The following is a 17,950-nucleotide window of genomic DNA, read 5'->3' as shown; positions in this document are numbered from 1 at the left end:
AGACTGGTAAACTTATTTATTTAATCCTTTGGGAGAATGTAGGGGAAAAAGAGTAGAGTAAGGAAAGATATGCAGAATCAAAACAGCTATATTAACTGGATATCCTGAAATTTAGTCTGAGTCAGTATTATTTCCTTTTCTTTTTAGATAAAATTATAATTTAGGGTCTAATAACAGACCTTCCGAATACCAGCAGTGTAATTCCATAATTATAATTGGAGATCTTAACATCTCTCACCAATAACAGTAACTACACAAAAGAGATAAAAGATTTCAACAAAGTTACTAACCAACTTGACTGTAATGATACTTACAGAACACAACAAACAATGACTAATACACACTGCACGTGCACATGGTTTTTACCAGGAGGCATATGCTAGAATGGGCTGTTTAAAAAAAATCTCAACACACATAAAAGAATTGAAATCCGCAAGTATATTCTCTGACAAAAATGGAATTAAGTTAGAAAGCAATTATATTCAGGTACCCAGAAAAACTCTAAATACATTTCTAAAGAATCCATGCGCCAAAGAAATCACAAGATAAGTTACGAAATATTTCAACTGAAAGATGAAAATACAATACACCAAAATTTGTGCACTGAAGTTAAAGCAATGCTTACAGAGAAATTTACAACTGTAAATGTTCATGTTAGAAAAGAAGAAAGCTCTAAAACCAATTGTCAGAGTCCTACTTTCAGCAATTACAAAGAGATCAAAGTAAGTAGAAAGGAAATAATAAACATAGCTAAAAATCAATAAAAAGGAAAATAAACAAAGAGAGAAAATGAATGAGATAAAAGCTGGTGATTTGAAAATATCGATAAAATAAAAAATCCTTTAGCTTGAGTGATCAAGAAAATAAACAGAAAATTCACGATTTAATAATATCAGGAATGAAAGATGGAACATTACTACTACAGCCTGACATTAAAAGGAAAAGGGAGTACTACGAACACTTTTTGTTCCAGTAATTCACAACCCATCTAACATCTAGAAATCAATTGGTATAATTCACCAAATAAGAGGAGGTAGCCCACACAACTGTTTAAATATCTACCCATCTACCTCCCTTTGTGTCCATATACTCTGCCTTCTCTTCTGATACTATGGACCAGGGATCAGCAAACTATGACCTGTAGGCCAATCTGACCCATCTATTTTATAAACAAAGTTTTGTTAGAACACATCCATACTTGTTCAGTTACATATTGCCTATGGCTGCTTTACCATAGAACATATAAGAGCAGAGTTTAATGGAGTGAGAGAAACTATATGGCCCACAAACCTCAAATGAAGGTTCATTGACTTTGTTGAAGTCAACCCTGATTCTACTCTCTGGCTTTTTATAGGAGTTTGCTTACCTTTGGGGCAAATGCATTTTGCTCCTAGCAAAGGGCAATATCTCCATTTCCTGGATCTCATCCCCTCTTCCTTTCTCAAGGTCACTGCTCCTGCACTTTTTCCATCTCTCAGTTTTTCCTTCACTACTGGTTGTCCTTCGTCAAAAACAAACTAAACATATTATGAATTCGTCTACCTTTAAAAAACGAAAAACACTTTCTTGACTTTTATTCTTACCCTAGCTATTTTCTTATTCTTTTTCTTTTTATAGTTAACAACCTCCAATGAATTATTTATACTAAATATCTCCAATCCTCCCCTCATCTTCTTTCCTGAAGCCAGTCCAATCAGGCTTTCTTCTTCTCACTTCAAAGAAACTGTCCATGGGCACCAATGACCTCCCCAGCTCCTTTAATCTAATGGTAACCTTTAGCTCAAAAGTCATTGATCCATGAACAGTTGGTTGATCACTTTCTTGACCTAGAAATACTTTGTCCACTTGACTTTTAGGAAACCGCATAATACTGGTTGTTCCTCATTTTCTCAGTCCCTCTTAGATTTCTTTACTTACACTCATTCCCCAGTGATTCCAACCAGAGATTGAAAACCAACTATATTTTAACAAAGTTTAAATTCCTACTCCAGTTCTGAAATTTCCAATTAAACCCAGACTTGCATATCCAACTGCCTATCTGATATCTCCACCTAACTGACATTGGAACCTTAACATGTCTAAAGCAAAGCTCCTGGCCTGCCCATCTTCTCAAACCCACTGTATTTACTTGCACCTTTGCCCAGCTCGGCTAATGTCAATTTCATGTTTCTAGTTTTTCATCCAAAATAATCTTGAAGTCAACCCTGATTCTACTTTCTTTAATCTCACATTCAACATACCTACAAATACCTTTTATCTCAACCTTCACTACCACCCATCATCTGATTTTTTTTTGGGGGGGGAGGTGGGGGATGGAGTCTCACTGTTGCCCAGGCTGAAGTGCAGTGGTGCAATCTCAGCTCACTGCAACCTCTGAGTCCTGGGTTCAAGCAATTCTAGGTCCTCAGCCTCCCGAGTAGCTGGGGTTATAGGCGTTCGCCACCATGCCTGGCTAATTTTTTGTATTTTTGGTAGAGACGGGGTTTTACCATGTTGGCAAGGCTGGTCTCCAACTCCTGACCTCAGGTGATTCGCCCACCTTTGCCTCCCAAAGTGCTGGGATTACAGGAGTGAGCCACTGCTCTTGGCCCCATCATCAAATATTTATCAGCACCTGCACTACTACTCACTAGCCCAAACCATGGTTATTTACCTGAATTATTGCAATTGCCTCCTAACTGCTTTCCTTGCTTCTGCTCTTGCCCCAGGTCATTCTGTTCTCAACAAAGTAGGCAAAGAGATCTGGTTAAAATTTAAGTCAGATCATGTGTAAAAGCCTTTAGCGACTTTGTATTTCATGCTAAATAAAAACCAAAATTGGCCCTGTGCAGTGGCTCACACCTGTAATCCCAGCACTTTGGGAGGTCGAGGCGGGCGGATCATAAGGTCAGGAGTTTGAGATCAGCCTGGCTGACATGGCAAAACCTTGTCTCTACTAAAAATACAAAAAGTAGCTGGGCATGGTGGTGTGTGCCTGTAATCCCAGCTACTCGGGAGGCTGAGGCAGGAGAATCACTTGAACCCGAGAGGTGGAGGCTACAGTGAGCCAAGATCACGCCATTGCACTCCAGCCTGGGCAACAGAGCGAGACTCCGTCAAAAAAAAAAAAAAAAAAAAGCTCAAAATCATCAGGATTTTTTAGCAGATGCTACATAGTCCACCCCTCATCCCTGTTATCTTTCTGACCTCCTTTCCCACTACTCTCCGTTTGACTTGTTCTGCTCCAGCCACAATGGCCTCCTTGTTCCCCCAATGTCCAAGCATGCTCCTGCCTCAGGAATGCAGCCCAGATGATCACTGTCTGGCCCACTCTGTCCTAGAAATGACTCATTTCTTCACTTCCTTCATGTCTCTATCCGGTATCCCCCTCTCACTGAGGCCTTTCTAACAAGCAGTTTGCTACCTCCAAACTTGCTATCTTACATCACTATCTTACATATGATATAATACATTTATTTGGTGTCTGTTTCTTCCCAATAACATATGTACTCATTGAAGCTAAGAAGTGTTTTAATGCATTTTATTAACTATTTATTAGCTATTTCTTTTGTTAACAACATCCCAATCTTTCTGAATAGTACCTAACACATAACACAAAACAAATATTTGCTGAAGGAATCAAAATATGTAGAACTGCTTTGCAAACTGTAAAGCAATATAAAAATGTAGCTCATTATTAACTCCTGAATGTGTAATATAGGCTTTCACTCATTTTCTTAATACTCCCTGGAGCTTCTTGGGTATTTTTATCATTCCTATTGATATTTCAGCAGAGTTATTTTTAAAGAAGTTAAATCTGTTGTCCAACTTGTCACAGCTAGTTAATCCAGAACTGGCTTTCAAACCTAGGTTAACTCTAGAGACTGACTTTCAGCCATTGAACACTTCTCCACCTGACAGGTCTCCTGGATATTAAGTCACAGCTCAGGGACCTGGTATCAGAAGTCCTGCAATGAATGGAGATGAAAAATTCTTAAAGGATATGTCAAAAATTGAGATGTTCCCAAAGTAGTCTTGGAAGCCTGACATTTATATCACTGCATGAGCATAAGAAACTTCTAATAAATAACAACAAAAAAAAATATTTGAGAGAAATATATATTTTTGACAAGTCTAAGAATTTAAATTCAGGATTTTTTGGTTATTTTCCCAGTAACTATAATACATATAATAATACATAGTTTTTATCCATGATGAAATTTCTCACATTTTTTATTATAGATTTGGTCTGTGTGATTTCTATTAGATGTAAAAAAACCAAATTTCTTCTTCAGATGACATTGCCATTTTCATGGCTTCTTTCCTAGTTTCCTACTCTTTAAAATCTGTATTTCATTTAATTCCTCCAATAAGTCAGGAGAGAGATTTGCACAAGGCCTTTTCGATGGAAGAAAATTTAAATGTAGCAACTACATACTCACTGAGGAGGTCAGACATATCACAGTCTTACCTGTGTGAGTTCCAGGTGATATTCAGAAAACACACAGACACACAGTAATAAAAATTTTTGAAACACTCCAACCAATCAAAATTTGTTGACACAATATACATATTTTGAAGTTTATTCACTTTATCCATAGGAAGGGCTCTTGCTTATTTCCTTAAGCAAAGGCTTTTTAGCCATTATACAGACATCATTTTCAAAAGACTGGCTGGTGGTATTTCTATGTCACAAAGCATTAAAAATAAACTGGAGAGCAATGGCCCTAAAGGGACAGCCAACCAGCCCTGATATAGCACACAATAACCAATGGTTGGGAAAATGATGGCTACATAATTTTTCATAATTTTTAAAAAGTAAATTATATTACTATTTCCTAAGAGTATGTGATAATACATACTATTTTTCAGAAAGACTTCCTTCGAAATAGTTATTCATTTTTAAGTTTGGCACTACTGAAAGTTTTAGACATAGTTATCTGTGAAAATCACTTATAAATAATTATTTCATGACAGAAAAATAGATTAACTGCTTATAATACTCCAAGGACATGAAAAGAGAAACTTAGCTTAATTATAGGGTGCATAAACATTGAGAAAATCTAGTTCAATATCAAGTTTTGAAGAAAGTCTTTAAACACCAAAATTGGTTGCTAACAATTCTAAAACTCATTGTTTCAAAGTAGTTGATTATATGGTAAGTTAGATAAAGATATAATCTGTTTCTGATGTGACAAAAAAGCATGGAACACCTTACCCAGAGGCACTCTGGCAGCACTCGCGTCCGGGTTGATCCAGAAGGAAAGCCAGGAGAGAACAACAATGAGCAGGGTTGGGGCATAGACCCCCATCATGTAAAAGCCGACCTGCCTCCTTAGGGTGAAGATGACTTCCACACATGTGTAGTAGCCTTTCAGAAGCAAACACATTCAAGGCATGAGGTTTTCACCCACACAGAATTGCAAACATCAATGAAAGACCTGGAAACGGTAAGTCACTTCTATTTGAGGCAATTTCACAGAGTAAACGCCTCAAAAAAAAGTTTCTCTTTGCAGATATATAATTTATGTGATCTAAAAGGGTGACATTATGGAACCAGTTTCAGCTGACCTTTCGCAACTTCATTATGACATTGAGAAATAGATCCCACATGCTGCTCCACTGTGTCAGTGTCTAGGCTTTTAGGTCAGTGTTCAGAGAACTGGCAATAGAGTTGAACTTTTCCTTACCCATGGGTCCTCTCAGGGCAATGATTTAAAGGAGTCATACAGGCAGTAGTAAATCAAAGTAGAACAAATCTTAAAAAGAAACACTCCGGGACTACACATTATCAGTATAATTTTTCAGCCATATGTACCACTTCTTATCTAGGATGGATGGCAGTCTACACTGACTCTCATATATAGATAAACCTTAAAAATTAAGAAAGTATTGGAAGTAAACATTAGCAAGTATAGGAAATCAGTCTTTTCAATCCATTTACAGAAAAGATGTATATGGTGCAAACATCGGATATTCCTCTCAATTCTTTGCCCACCTCTACTTCAGGCTCTCAAAGGTACTCCAACTGAAGGAAAGAACTTTCATTTTCACATGCCAAGACAAATGCAGAAATTGTTTTACAACCTAATTCTAGAGTGGTCATGACATCAACTAGTCCCCCAAATTAATCACCAATTACAGGCAGCCTCACAATAGCCTTTGCCGCCTTGAGAAAGAAAACAGTAACACGAATATGCTCACAGTACTGCATTCAAATAGAAAAGGTATTTCCAGATGTTCGAGATTATTTCTTAAATGTTTGGTCTTTTCAGTTAGCTATTTAAATATAATATCTAATGCTGAAAGTGCTTAATTTAGATAAGAATGTCATTTGCCATTTCACAAATGTAAGATTATGCATAAATAGCAAAATAAAATATCTATAATAGTTTTCTGTTTAAACTCTATATAATTTTTTAAAATGGTGAAACAAATTAATGAACAATAAATAAATGAAACAATTATGGGGGAAAGAATAATGTTACTTTTTCCTATTTTATAGTTTAAAAATAATATTTACCTGGTCTTCCTAATTGGGAAAAATATACATATATCTAACACAAGAATAATCTACATATTTATTCATTAATAGCACCTACAGCAGTACTTGCACAGAATAGGACCTTAATAAACATGAAATAAAAGAATGGTTATTTATATCCTCAACAAATAGATTAGAAATCTTTTCTTTTCCCAATGTGATTTAGAATCATTGCCACCTCTGAGAGGTTACACAGACAGTAGAGCTAATATGTAACAAAAATAGTTGCTTTCGACTGAAGCAAATTCTATTTATGCCAAATGCTTCCACATTATATTAAAGACAAGAAATGCAAGTGTTTCTTTTTTACAGTTGAATTTAATTAAAATTAGGCAATATATCAAGTCATTCACAGGTTTTAGAAGGATGTAAAAAACATAACAATGAAAAATCTCCCTTTCTTTTCTTTTCCCACCATTCCCCTTAACTCCCTGCCTGGACAAATAAGAAAATATGTTTCTAACTAACAATCACGTGCAATATTTCAAAAATAGAATCTTTCATAAGTACAATTGCTACAATTAAGAAGGCTCAAAATATTTCCTAAAACTGATTCTGAAGTACATGACTTTGTAATAATATCACTAAGTCAAATTAGTTTTGTATTCACCTAGCGCACATGAAATGTTTCTCAACAAATTATATATTTTTAGGTAGTCTCAGTTGTGACAAATATTATAACGATTTACTACAAACTAGCATAGTTTAAAATAAAATTTTCCATTCCATCCCATTATGTTTAAATGGTAGTCCATTAACAAGAGTCCTGCAATTTGAAGCAAGTTTCCATCGTGTCCCTTTTATGAAGGTACCCACTAGGGGAGCTTCACAAGACTTGGATGCATTTAGCAGTAAAATACATGCTTGGATATTATAGTGATTTGCTCCATAAAATTTTATGAGAAACATTTCTTGATCTTTTTTTGATCTTTTCCTAGTATTGTTACATTTATGAGAGGCAGGTGGGCAGCTAATTGATATAAATGTTCATTGGGCAAATTCAATTTACTTTCTATTTCCTGTGAAGTTTTATTCCATTATTCACTCAGGCTTCCAATTTGAGTATTTTTGTATACTTGCTTTCCCACATATTTCTCCACTTTTGTTATTTCTATAATCATAAAAAAGCATAATTTTAATAAAGTTGAAGCTGCATTATTATTTCTATACAAATTAAATATTGGCTATCATTTTCATGTATTGCTCATATATATATTTATACTTTCCCATTTTTCTATGCTGTTAACTATTGCATGTATTTTCAATGTCTTATTTTTCTAACTAGATTTCTAATTATCCAAACATTAAAACATATATTACTTATATTCATATGATAATTCATAAAAGTACTGATCAAGTCCCTGAAACATACTAAGTGCCAAAAAATATTGTTAGGCATAAGTTGTTTTGTTGTTATTTTCTGTAGCTAATGAGATTTCAGTGAATTATTTATGACTCAAAAAATTCCACAAAAAAAGCTTATAACTCTTGAGTAATCCCCCAAATTCTGTCTACCATAGCACACCTTCTAATTTTATTCTAAGAACTAAAATGAATTATATTTTATGTTGTTTACTTGTTAACCACATTGAAATATGGCTCTCTAAAGGGCAGGGACCTTTCTTTTATTCACTACTGAGTCCCCAGATGGAGATTTTTTTTTAAAGTAGAGCTTAAAAGTGAAAAAATGAACACTCCTAGGACTTTCAAAGCTATTATATAATCATATGCTATTACATAAAATTACAAATAAAATTGCTAGTGTCATTTTCATCTCTAAGAAATTTAAAATTCCAATAGAGTCTCCTTCAAATTTCTCAAAACAATTTAGACACTACTCTTTTTGAAATGTTAAGCATATAATCTGGATGTGGGTAACAATTTTCAAACTATAATAGGACTCCACAGGTATTAATCGTATAACAGTATCAGACTCCCTCTCCCACAGCATCACTGTAACTGTATGACCTTGGGCAAGTGTCTATTTCATTAGCCTAATGTGTACAATGAGGATAATAAAAGTACTTAACTCATAGAACTGTTGGGATGATTAAGTTAAATAATTCCTGCAAAGAACTAAAAACAATGCCTAATAGAGCAAGAGATCAAAAACCTATCTACTAAGTACAAGTTCTTATACGACAGTCTCAAAAATCTCTAAAAACTATAATCTTCTTAATTTGAAGTATAAATGGGAGATGGAATACTACTCTTGGTCCCATGGCTGACAGTAATTTGCCTGGTGACATTTAGTAAGTAATAAGTCACCAGTAATAAGTAATTTAATAAGTAATGTATTCACTCTGCTCTTCAGTTATTTTATGTGTTAAATAAAGGAGCTGGCTCAGAATTATCAGTTACATCACTTCCATATCCAACTATCTATGACTTCTTCATTGAATACTTTGATGGTCAAATTTTTAATGGCTCTCCATTTTTTACTTTTAAAAACCTCGATAATTATTTAGCAATATATTTGACTATTATCTCTGTTTTCCTAATGTACTATAAGCTTTAAGAAGAAGGAATGCTTACATATTAAAGTTATATCATTTGCTAATAATGTATTTTGAAGTCAACAATAGATGTTTAACTATATCCCCAAGCTGCCTAGTATTGTCTTTATCACAACATTGTAAATATGTAAATATTCTCTCCACTTCTTAATATTAACAGGAATGTTTTAAATTATATGTTGCCTTGATGATGTCATGAGGACAGCATTCTAGCTCATTCTGTCAGCATTCTACAAACATCTGATCTCTCTCAGTTTTACACAATTATACTATATACATTTTATTCTTTCAAGTCAACATGCATTTTGCAATAAAGCTTTAATTATATCTATTTATGAATATTTTTGTTATGATTTACTTCCAAAGACAGAATTAGAATTGTGCAATAATTTACATGTTGAACTGATTATTATTACTAATATAATAATCAAAATTGAATAATCTTCTTTATATTGCTAAGTGAAATAACACCATATTCAATATCTAAAACCTTCACTAACCTAGAACCACTAGCAGAAAATAAAAGGTTGAACACTAAGCATATTATGACAGTATTGAGTGGTGAGTACTGTACTTTCTGCAAAAGCTCCATGCAACTTAATGAATGAGGTTAATTTGTTTTCCTTTTCATAACTGGCTGCTCTGTGACCTAGGTCAAGAAGACTGTATAGCGAATATTTACTGATGTCCAATTATTTCACATTCTTATTGCTTCCTGCATAGCATAAGGATCAATGCTTTTTAAAATTAAAAATATGGGCCAACCACCATCTAAAAATGACCCAAAAGACAATGGGTGAACATATATAGATTATATTGTTTATATCTAAAATGTTCAGCCCCAAATGGAATCCTGCCAGAAGTAGAATTTCCTGACATCTGAAAACCACTACCTGAGAGAGTTTTCATTACTAACATAAACAATTAAAAACCTCTCACCACGAGAATTACATAAAGAAAAATCAAGCATGTCTATCTAATAATTAAAAGTTCAAAAAACTTTAGTGAATACAATTCTGTGAAAGACTTAAACATATGAATGTAAAGATAAACTATTTGCTAATTTAATTTTAAGTTTTGGCCAATTCTTTTTTACTCTCCCCTTGTCTATGTATTAATTAAAATGTATCTTTGAAATAGAACTTCGTTTTATTTAAAGAATATTACTTACCAGTGCCTTTATAGTATTTTGTACAGTTACCATATTCAATATCTTCCTTTTTGATATCAAATTGAGGCAAGGCAATTTTTTCTAATTGCACAGGATCTCCTGACTGCCAGATAAATCGTAAATCATCAGTTGTGTAACCAACTATAAACAAAAACAAATAAATGTTAGTTTAAAATATAATTAATAATGCTTTTTAAATATTTTCATAATTAAAATCTTAAACATAGCAAAGGAAAGAAAATAAGACCTTCTTATATGAAATTGTAGTTTAAAATGTAAAGAAGTAAAACCCATGGTCACTAATGGAAGTACTAGTACAAGAGTTAAAGATATTCATCTTAAAGAAAGAACAAGTTTAAATAATAAGCATACTGCACAGATTTAAAATCCTAGGGCATCATATACAATAACTTATTTCTCTATGTCAGAATTATTTTTTAATGGTCATCAATAAAAAGCTAATAAATAAGTGATGCAAGCTTTCTGAACGTATACATTTACTATCATGTAATATGCTCCCTGGGATTTTTAAAAGAAATGTAATCATTGAAACATCTACATTTTTTTTAAGAAATCGACCTGGTGCGGTAGCTCACACCTGTAATCCCAGCACTTTGGGAGGCCAAGGCGGGTGGATCACGAGGTCAGGAGTTCGAGACCAGCCTGGCCAATATGGTGAAACCTCATGTCTACTAAAAATACAAAAATAAATTAGCCAGGCACGGTGGTGGACACCTTGTAATCCCAGCTACTCAGGAGGCTGAGGCAGGAGAATTGCTTGAACCCACGAGGTGGAGGTTGCAGTGAGCCGAGATTGCACCACTGTAGTCTAGCCTGGGTGACAGAGCAAGACTCTGTTTTAAAAAATAATACTCATTATCATTATGATCACTGCAAAATTCCCTAAAGGAGTTGCATCACCATAGAAGGCCAATAAAATAATCCCTCAAAGGGACATAATTACAGCATCATTTCAGCATCCTGAAGCACACACATTTTGGGCTTAGGTATGTGGCTACAATTTCAGGAATTTTACAGCATACACTAGTCTACTATCGAACTCAAAAGTGTATGTATTTTTGAAAGTAATACTTCAGTGCATCCAGTAATGGGATCAAAGTGTAAATGCACTGTTGGAAGTTTTCTACATCTTGACATGCAGGCTCTCATATAGAATACATACAAAAACATAAACAGACGTGCAAACATATAAACACATACATGTGCAAAATCTCATTTTATAGTTAGAAAGAAATAAATACTGCTCAAATTTAGGATCCATTTCAGTACATTATTTAAAAAACAACCACGAAGTAACTTTAGACATAAAACCTAGAATACATATGCAAGATATTTTGCCAGGTAATTATTCTTTACTCTTTGAAGAAATAGACGACCTTATGATAAGATGATCCATGTATTCAGGCTAAACACCTTGCATTTGTGTTTTTTTTTTTGAGGTTTATGTCCTACTTTTATTTTCAAAAGATAAGTATCATGGGAAGTTAATTAGTACATTGTATAGATAAATAATAATTTCAATTAATACACCTAGGGTACCTTTTAATAACTAAAAAATATATGATCAAATAAACATAAAAAATACAATTTTGTAAAAAAATTGTTTACATTTCTTTACTTTCATAGAGAATGAATGCTTAGTTGGATTTACAGAATATTTTTCAATGTTTTCTAAATTTTCTGCTAAGAAAATCTGGTTTTAACATCAGAAATGCTATTGAAATTAGGACGTCATTTTCTCTTTTACCTTGCCTGTATTACTAACTCAAATAACAATGGCAATTGGAATGTTAGAAGTATACACCTACATCAATGAACTGAAATAAGGCTAGTACAAAAATGATTTATCTTAATACAAGTTAATATAGTATTAATAAAAGAGTAACTATAATTTCCCTAAATAAATTATTTTAATGACTATTTATAATCAAAGCACTAGTTTTACCACTGTTGTCTAAGATGTCAGTAGAATGTATTACCCAGACATTTTAAACACTTTATTTTCATAATCAATCATGTTCTCATTTACATACAGCTCTCCAGTTGCATCTTGCAACGTTGTGTATCCATGGGAAACAATGTCAAGTCCAAAGGGCATGAAAGAGTAATAGATAACCTGGAAGTAGAAATGGGTCTTAGAAATAATTTAATATACTTCTCTGTCATCCATTGATTTTAGAAGGAAAATATAAATGCACAAATATGAAATATAAAAGAGTACCTCATACTGACAAGGACATCTCCATCACGAAAAATAAAGAGGAGGATGTTTTCCTGGGTTACATCATGAAAATTGGCACTTTTTTCATTTGCAAAAAATAAATCAGGTTTCCATAAACACTTGTACATCGTTGGATCCACTGTCAGTGCATCTGAACCCCTAAAATCACTGGGGAGCTTCAGCCTGGGGTCATTCCATTTTTGTCTCAGGAAGATGTTAACTCTATAGTCCTGAAGAAAAAGTACATGCGTGCACATGTGTATGTTTATTGCTATTTTTAAGAACTTATTCGGCCCCAAAACAAAAAGGGTTACAATGATTAGTGGCACAAATATTTTTGTTCTTCCAACATCAACCAAGATCACAACAACTGTGTCACTAAAGGAGAGCTCCATTAGCAGTATAAAGACACTTGTCTCTATGTAATTGCTCTCTGCAGACATTCTGTAGCACTTGCTAGCTCAAACATCAGAATATAACCTTGTTGATAGTTCCTTTACCTTTATACAAACACCAATTATTACAGTTGATTAGATAGTAGTACCATAAAAGCCTGAGAATCACTAAGTATTACTATCATTCTTCCCCAAAACTTTTTGTCCAAGTATACACATATCTTAAAATTAAAATTCATGATGAAATTTAGATTATTACTTAATATCTGATGATTATTGTGACACCTACAAAAATTAATTCAAGAATGTCTAAGACTAAAACCTATCTATCTCATGGAGTGAAGGCTTTCAACAGATACAATGTGGCAAACATTTTTATCCATTGCAGGAAGACATGCATGGCCCTGTACTTTAGAGGGAACACACATTAGTTTCAAGCATTTTCTAATAAAATATGAATTATACTACCTTAGCCAAAGCATGTGGCTGATAGCCACTAACATCATTTTGAACACTCAATATAACTCATTTCAAATTATTTGCTAAAAATCTTCCTTGAAATATACACACTGAAAATTATTCTATTACATTCTGTATTAGTCTGTTCTCATGCTACCAATAAAGACATACCTAAGAATGGGTAATTTATAAAGGAAAGGGGTTTAATTGACTCACAGTTCAAATGGCATGGGAGGCCTCACAGTCATGACAGAAGGTGAAGGAGGAGCAAAGGCATGATTTACATGGTGGCAGGCAAGACAGCACGTACAGGGGAACTCTCCTTTATAAAACCATGAGATCTCATGAGGCTTATTCACTATCATAAGAACAACAGGGAAATGACCTCCCCTCATGATTGAATTATCTCCCACCAGGTCCCTCCCACAACATGTGAGAATTATGGGAGCTACAATTCAAGACGCCATTTGGGTGGGGACATGGCCAAACCATATCACCACCTTTAGGTGCTGTGTTTTATCAAGATAAATCACCAAAAGCCTATAACTTTGAATTGCTATATTTAAAATATGCATTCATAATATTATGATAAAATATTATGTCCTTAATTTGATATTAAGATTCAGTACAAGAAATAACCAGATGAAGCTGTGCATGTATATTTTACATACTTGTTGTTAAAGCTGTGACCCTTTATTATGATCAATGACCCTTATATCAAAATACACAGGATGAATTCCTTATTTAATTTTTAAGTTGTTAGAAATATATTACTATCTTTATTTCTGCCTTCATTTCATTATGTACCCAGTAGTCATTCAGGAGCAGGCTGTTCAGTTTCCATGTAGTTGAGCGGTTTTGAGTAAGTTTCTTAATCCTGAGTTCTAGTTTGATTGCACTGTAGTCTGAGAGACAGTTTGTTATAATTTCTGTTCTTTTATATTTGCTGAGGAGAGCTTTACTTCCAACTATGTGATCAATTTTGGAATAGGTGTGGTGTGGTGCTGAAAAAAATGTATATTCTCTTGATTTGGGGTGGAGAGTTCTGTAGATGTCTATTAGGTCCGCTTGGTGCAGAGCTGAGTTCAATTCCTGGGTATCCTTGTTAACTTTCTGTCTCGTTGATCTGTCTAATGTTGACAGTGGGGTGTTAAAGTCTCCCATTATTATTGTGTGGGAGTCTAAGTCTCTTTGTAGGTCACTCAGGACTTGCTTTATGAATCTGGGTGCTCCTGTATTGGCTGCATATATATTTGGGATGGTTAGCTCTTCTTGTTGAATTGATCCCTTTACCATTATGTAATGGCCTTCTTTGTCTCTTTTGATCTTTGTTGGTTTAAAGTCTATTTTATCAGGGACTAGGATTGCAACCCAGCCATCCCATTACTGGGTACATACCCAAAGGACTATAAATCATGCCGCTATAAAGACACAGGCACACATATGTTTATTGCGGCACTATTCACAATAGCAAAGACTCGGAACCAACCCAAATGTCCAACAATGATAGACTGGATTAAGAAAATGTGGCACATATACACCATGGAATACTATGCAGCCATAAAAAATGATGAGTTCATGTCCTTTGTAGGGACATAGATGAAATTGGAAATCATCATTCTCAGTAAACTATCGCAAAGAAAAAAAAACCAAACACCACATGTTCTCACTCATAGATGGAAATTGAACAATGAGAACACATGGACACAGGAAGGGGAACATCACACTCTGGGGACTGTTGTGGGGTTGTGGGAGGTGGGAGGGATAGCATTAGGAGATATACCTAATGCCAAATGACGAATTAATGGGTGCAGCACACCAGCATGGCACATGTATACATATGTAACTAACCTGCACATTGTGCACATGTACTCTAAAACTTAAAGTATAATAATAATAATAATAATAATAAAAAGAAATATATTACTATCATACCATTATATAGGTATTTACCATGTGCTAAGTATACTTAATGTTAAGTGCTTTACAAAATCACATTTAATCCTCAGAGTTTACACTATCAAAATGCTCTCCTGATGCTTTTATATGCTTCATATGACTGGAAAATAAGACTTGTGTTTTTCTTTTAGTCTTGTAGCTGGGAAGCTAAACATTAACTCTACTATCAATTGCATTAACAATTTATCTCTCATATCCTGGTGCAATTATCATTGTATGTCTCTTACACATTCAGTTCTTTCTCAATTACTTCTTTGTATTTTTCTTATCATATACCTCAACTCTTTCTGAAATAGGGATGGATAGAAAATAAAATAACAGTTGAGATACTGTCTTATTCTTGACAAAGTATTTCAGTACTATTTGGGTGTAGCTGCCAAGAAACATTGCCAAAGTGGCTTCCAGAGTTAGAATGCTTTATTTCAGCCTAATATTAGTTTATCTCCTTTTGATAGAATATTACATATATGTATAGGAATATAAGTATTAAAACCTTATAGGTATTCTTTATTTATTTACTTTAGATTTTTATTTTTATTTTTTGAGACAGGGTCTTGCTCTGTTGCCCAGGTTGGAGGGCAGTGAAACTATCACAGGTCACTGCAGCCTCAATCTCTTGGGTAGTTTCAGCTCAAAGGAGCTGAAAACATGTCAGCACAAAACCCTTCACTTGGATGTTTATTGTAGTTTTATTCATAATTGATGAAAATGTCATTCGGTAGATAAATGGGTAAGTAAACTGTGGTACATTCAGACAATGGAATATTATTCAGTGTTAAAAAGAACTGAACAATCAAGCCATGAGAAGATATGGTGGAACATTAAATGCATATCATTAAGTGAAAGAAGCCAATCTGAAAAGGCTGCATAATGTACGATTCCAATTATCTGACATTCTGGAAAAGGCAAAACTATGGAGACAGTAAAAAGATCAGTGGTTCCAGAATTTAGAGAGGAGAAAGGGATCAAGAGGCAAAGCACAGATGATTTTTAGGGCAGTGAAACTCTTCTGTATGATACTATAATGGTGAATATACATCATTATACATTTGACAAAACCCATAGAATGTTCTAAAGTAGGAATGAAACCTAATATAAAAGATAAACTTTGGAGGATAATGTCTAATTATGTTTGATAACAGATGTACCAGTTTGGTGTGTTTATCCATTCATTTACTAAATGACATTTTTGTCAATTATGAATAAAGCTACAATAAAGTCTACATTGAGTCTACTCTTAAAAAGTGAATGCAAAAAATACCATAAACAAAATCAAAGAAATACAAGGTTAAGAAAAAACATCCAAAATTTTAAGATAAGGCAAAAATATTGTTTGTTCTTTCAATATCACACTAAAACAATGTCTAACAAGCCCACCTTAATGCCTGTGATTCTCCAGGACAATGTAACTTTGAATTGCTACTTTCTATTGATTAGGGTTATGACTGTAAAATTAGATAACTTTTAAAAATTGATGTTACTAATGATTTCTGTCTTGTAGAAAAAAAATTCTCCAAGACTATGCCTATACGTCTCTGTGTAACATTAACAAGTTTTGTATTAAATTTAACAATCTAATTTCAGCATTATTTCTTTCACTGCAGTCTCTTGAATTCTTCCTTGAATCAGCTTCACTATGCTGTTGGTTCCCTTATTAGTGCATCAAATAAATCATTGATATGTCTTCACTATAAGTCTGTCTTAAACTTTTAAAAATTATATATTTTCCTCAAAGAGCTAAACACAGAATTTATATATGATTCAGCAATTCCAATCCTAGGTATATACCCCCAAAAATTGAAAGCAGACACTCCAACAGACACACTTGTACACCCATGTTCATAGCAACATTATTTACAGTAGCCAAAAGGTGAAAATAACCCATGTCCATTAACAGATAAACAAATAACCAAAATTTGGTATGTACATGCACACACAATGGAATATTATTTGGCCATAAAAAAGAATGAAATTCTGATACATGTTACAACATGCATGAACCTTCAAAACATTACCAAAAAAAATTGAGACTAAGAATAGGTTTGTTCAAAATTATTACTTAGAGCAGGAATACAGAACAAAAACAAAAACAAGAAACACAAAAATACCTGGGAGGGTAAGCACTTAAAGGACTGGCTAGAAGACTGAAAAAGAAAAAAATCCTAAGAATGTGATTTCACCAAACCAAAAGAACAAAAGCTTTGTGATGGTCAACAGCAGTAAGTGCCACAGGCGAAGTACAAAAACAAACAAACAAACAAACAAAAACACTGACTACTTTCAGCAAATGAGGAAGCCACTGAAGATTGTAGCAAAAACATTTTTGATACAGTGGTGTATCAAAAACAAAATTGCAGGGGATTAAGGAGTGAATGGAAGACAAAGTTCCCTTCTATATAAGATAGGGATAATAATCATACACTCACAACATAGAGTTTTAGGAAGAATTCAGTGAGATGTTATACGCAAAGTATATGAACTGCACCCGGAGATATTAGGTGCTAAAAAGCTTTTTCATTTTATTAGGAAATATCCTTCATGTTGTTGTTATTCCTTTTTAATGCTTGTAGAGTGCTTAATATGCTTTTTTGCTTCAAAAAATTCTGCATATACTGTAACATATTTGGGTTTCTCTGTACTGAGATGATCTACCTACAATTACTTTGAACAGTCATTCACCTCTAG

At 33.8% G+C, this 17,950-nt stretch overlaps 1 protein-coding gene across 1 annotated transcript in view; it reads right to left on the bottom strand.

Moving 5' to 3' along the window:
• Positions 1-17,950, bottom strand: part of GLRB (glycine receptor beta) — a 101,186-nt gene that overhangs the window by 23,004 nt on the left and 60,232 nt on the right. The window contains exons 5-8 of the mRNA XM_054486240.2: positions 12,453-12,682; positions 12,265-12,347; positions 10,211-10,351; positions 5,198-5,350 (exon numbers count right to left, since the gene is read on the bottom strand). Of these exons, the coding sequence (XP_054342215.1) occupies positions 5,198-5,350; positions 10,211-10,351; positions 12,265-12,347; positions 12,453-12,682 (607 nt within the window). The remainder of the gene's footprint in view (positions 1-5,197; positions 5,351-10,210; positions 10,352-12,264; positions 12,348-12,452; positions 12,683-17,950) is intronic.

This window comes from Pongo pygmaeus, chromosome 3 (assembly GCF_028885625.2).
Source record: "Pongo pygmaeus isolate AG05252 chromosome 3, NHGRI_mPonPyg2-v2.0_pri, whole genome shotgun sequence".
Classification (NCBI taxonomy): domain Eukaryota; kingdom Metazoa; phylum Chordata; class Mammalia; order Primates; family Hominidae; genus Pongo; species Pongo pygmaeus.
The sequence above is the reverse complement of the archived record's forward strand: the minus strand, read 5'-3'. Positions and strand labels throughout refer to the sequence as shown.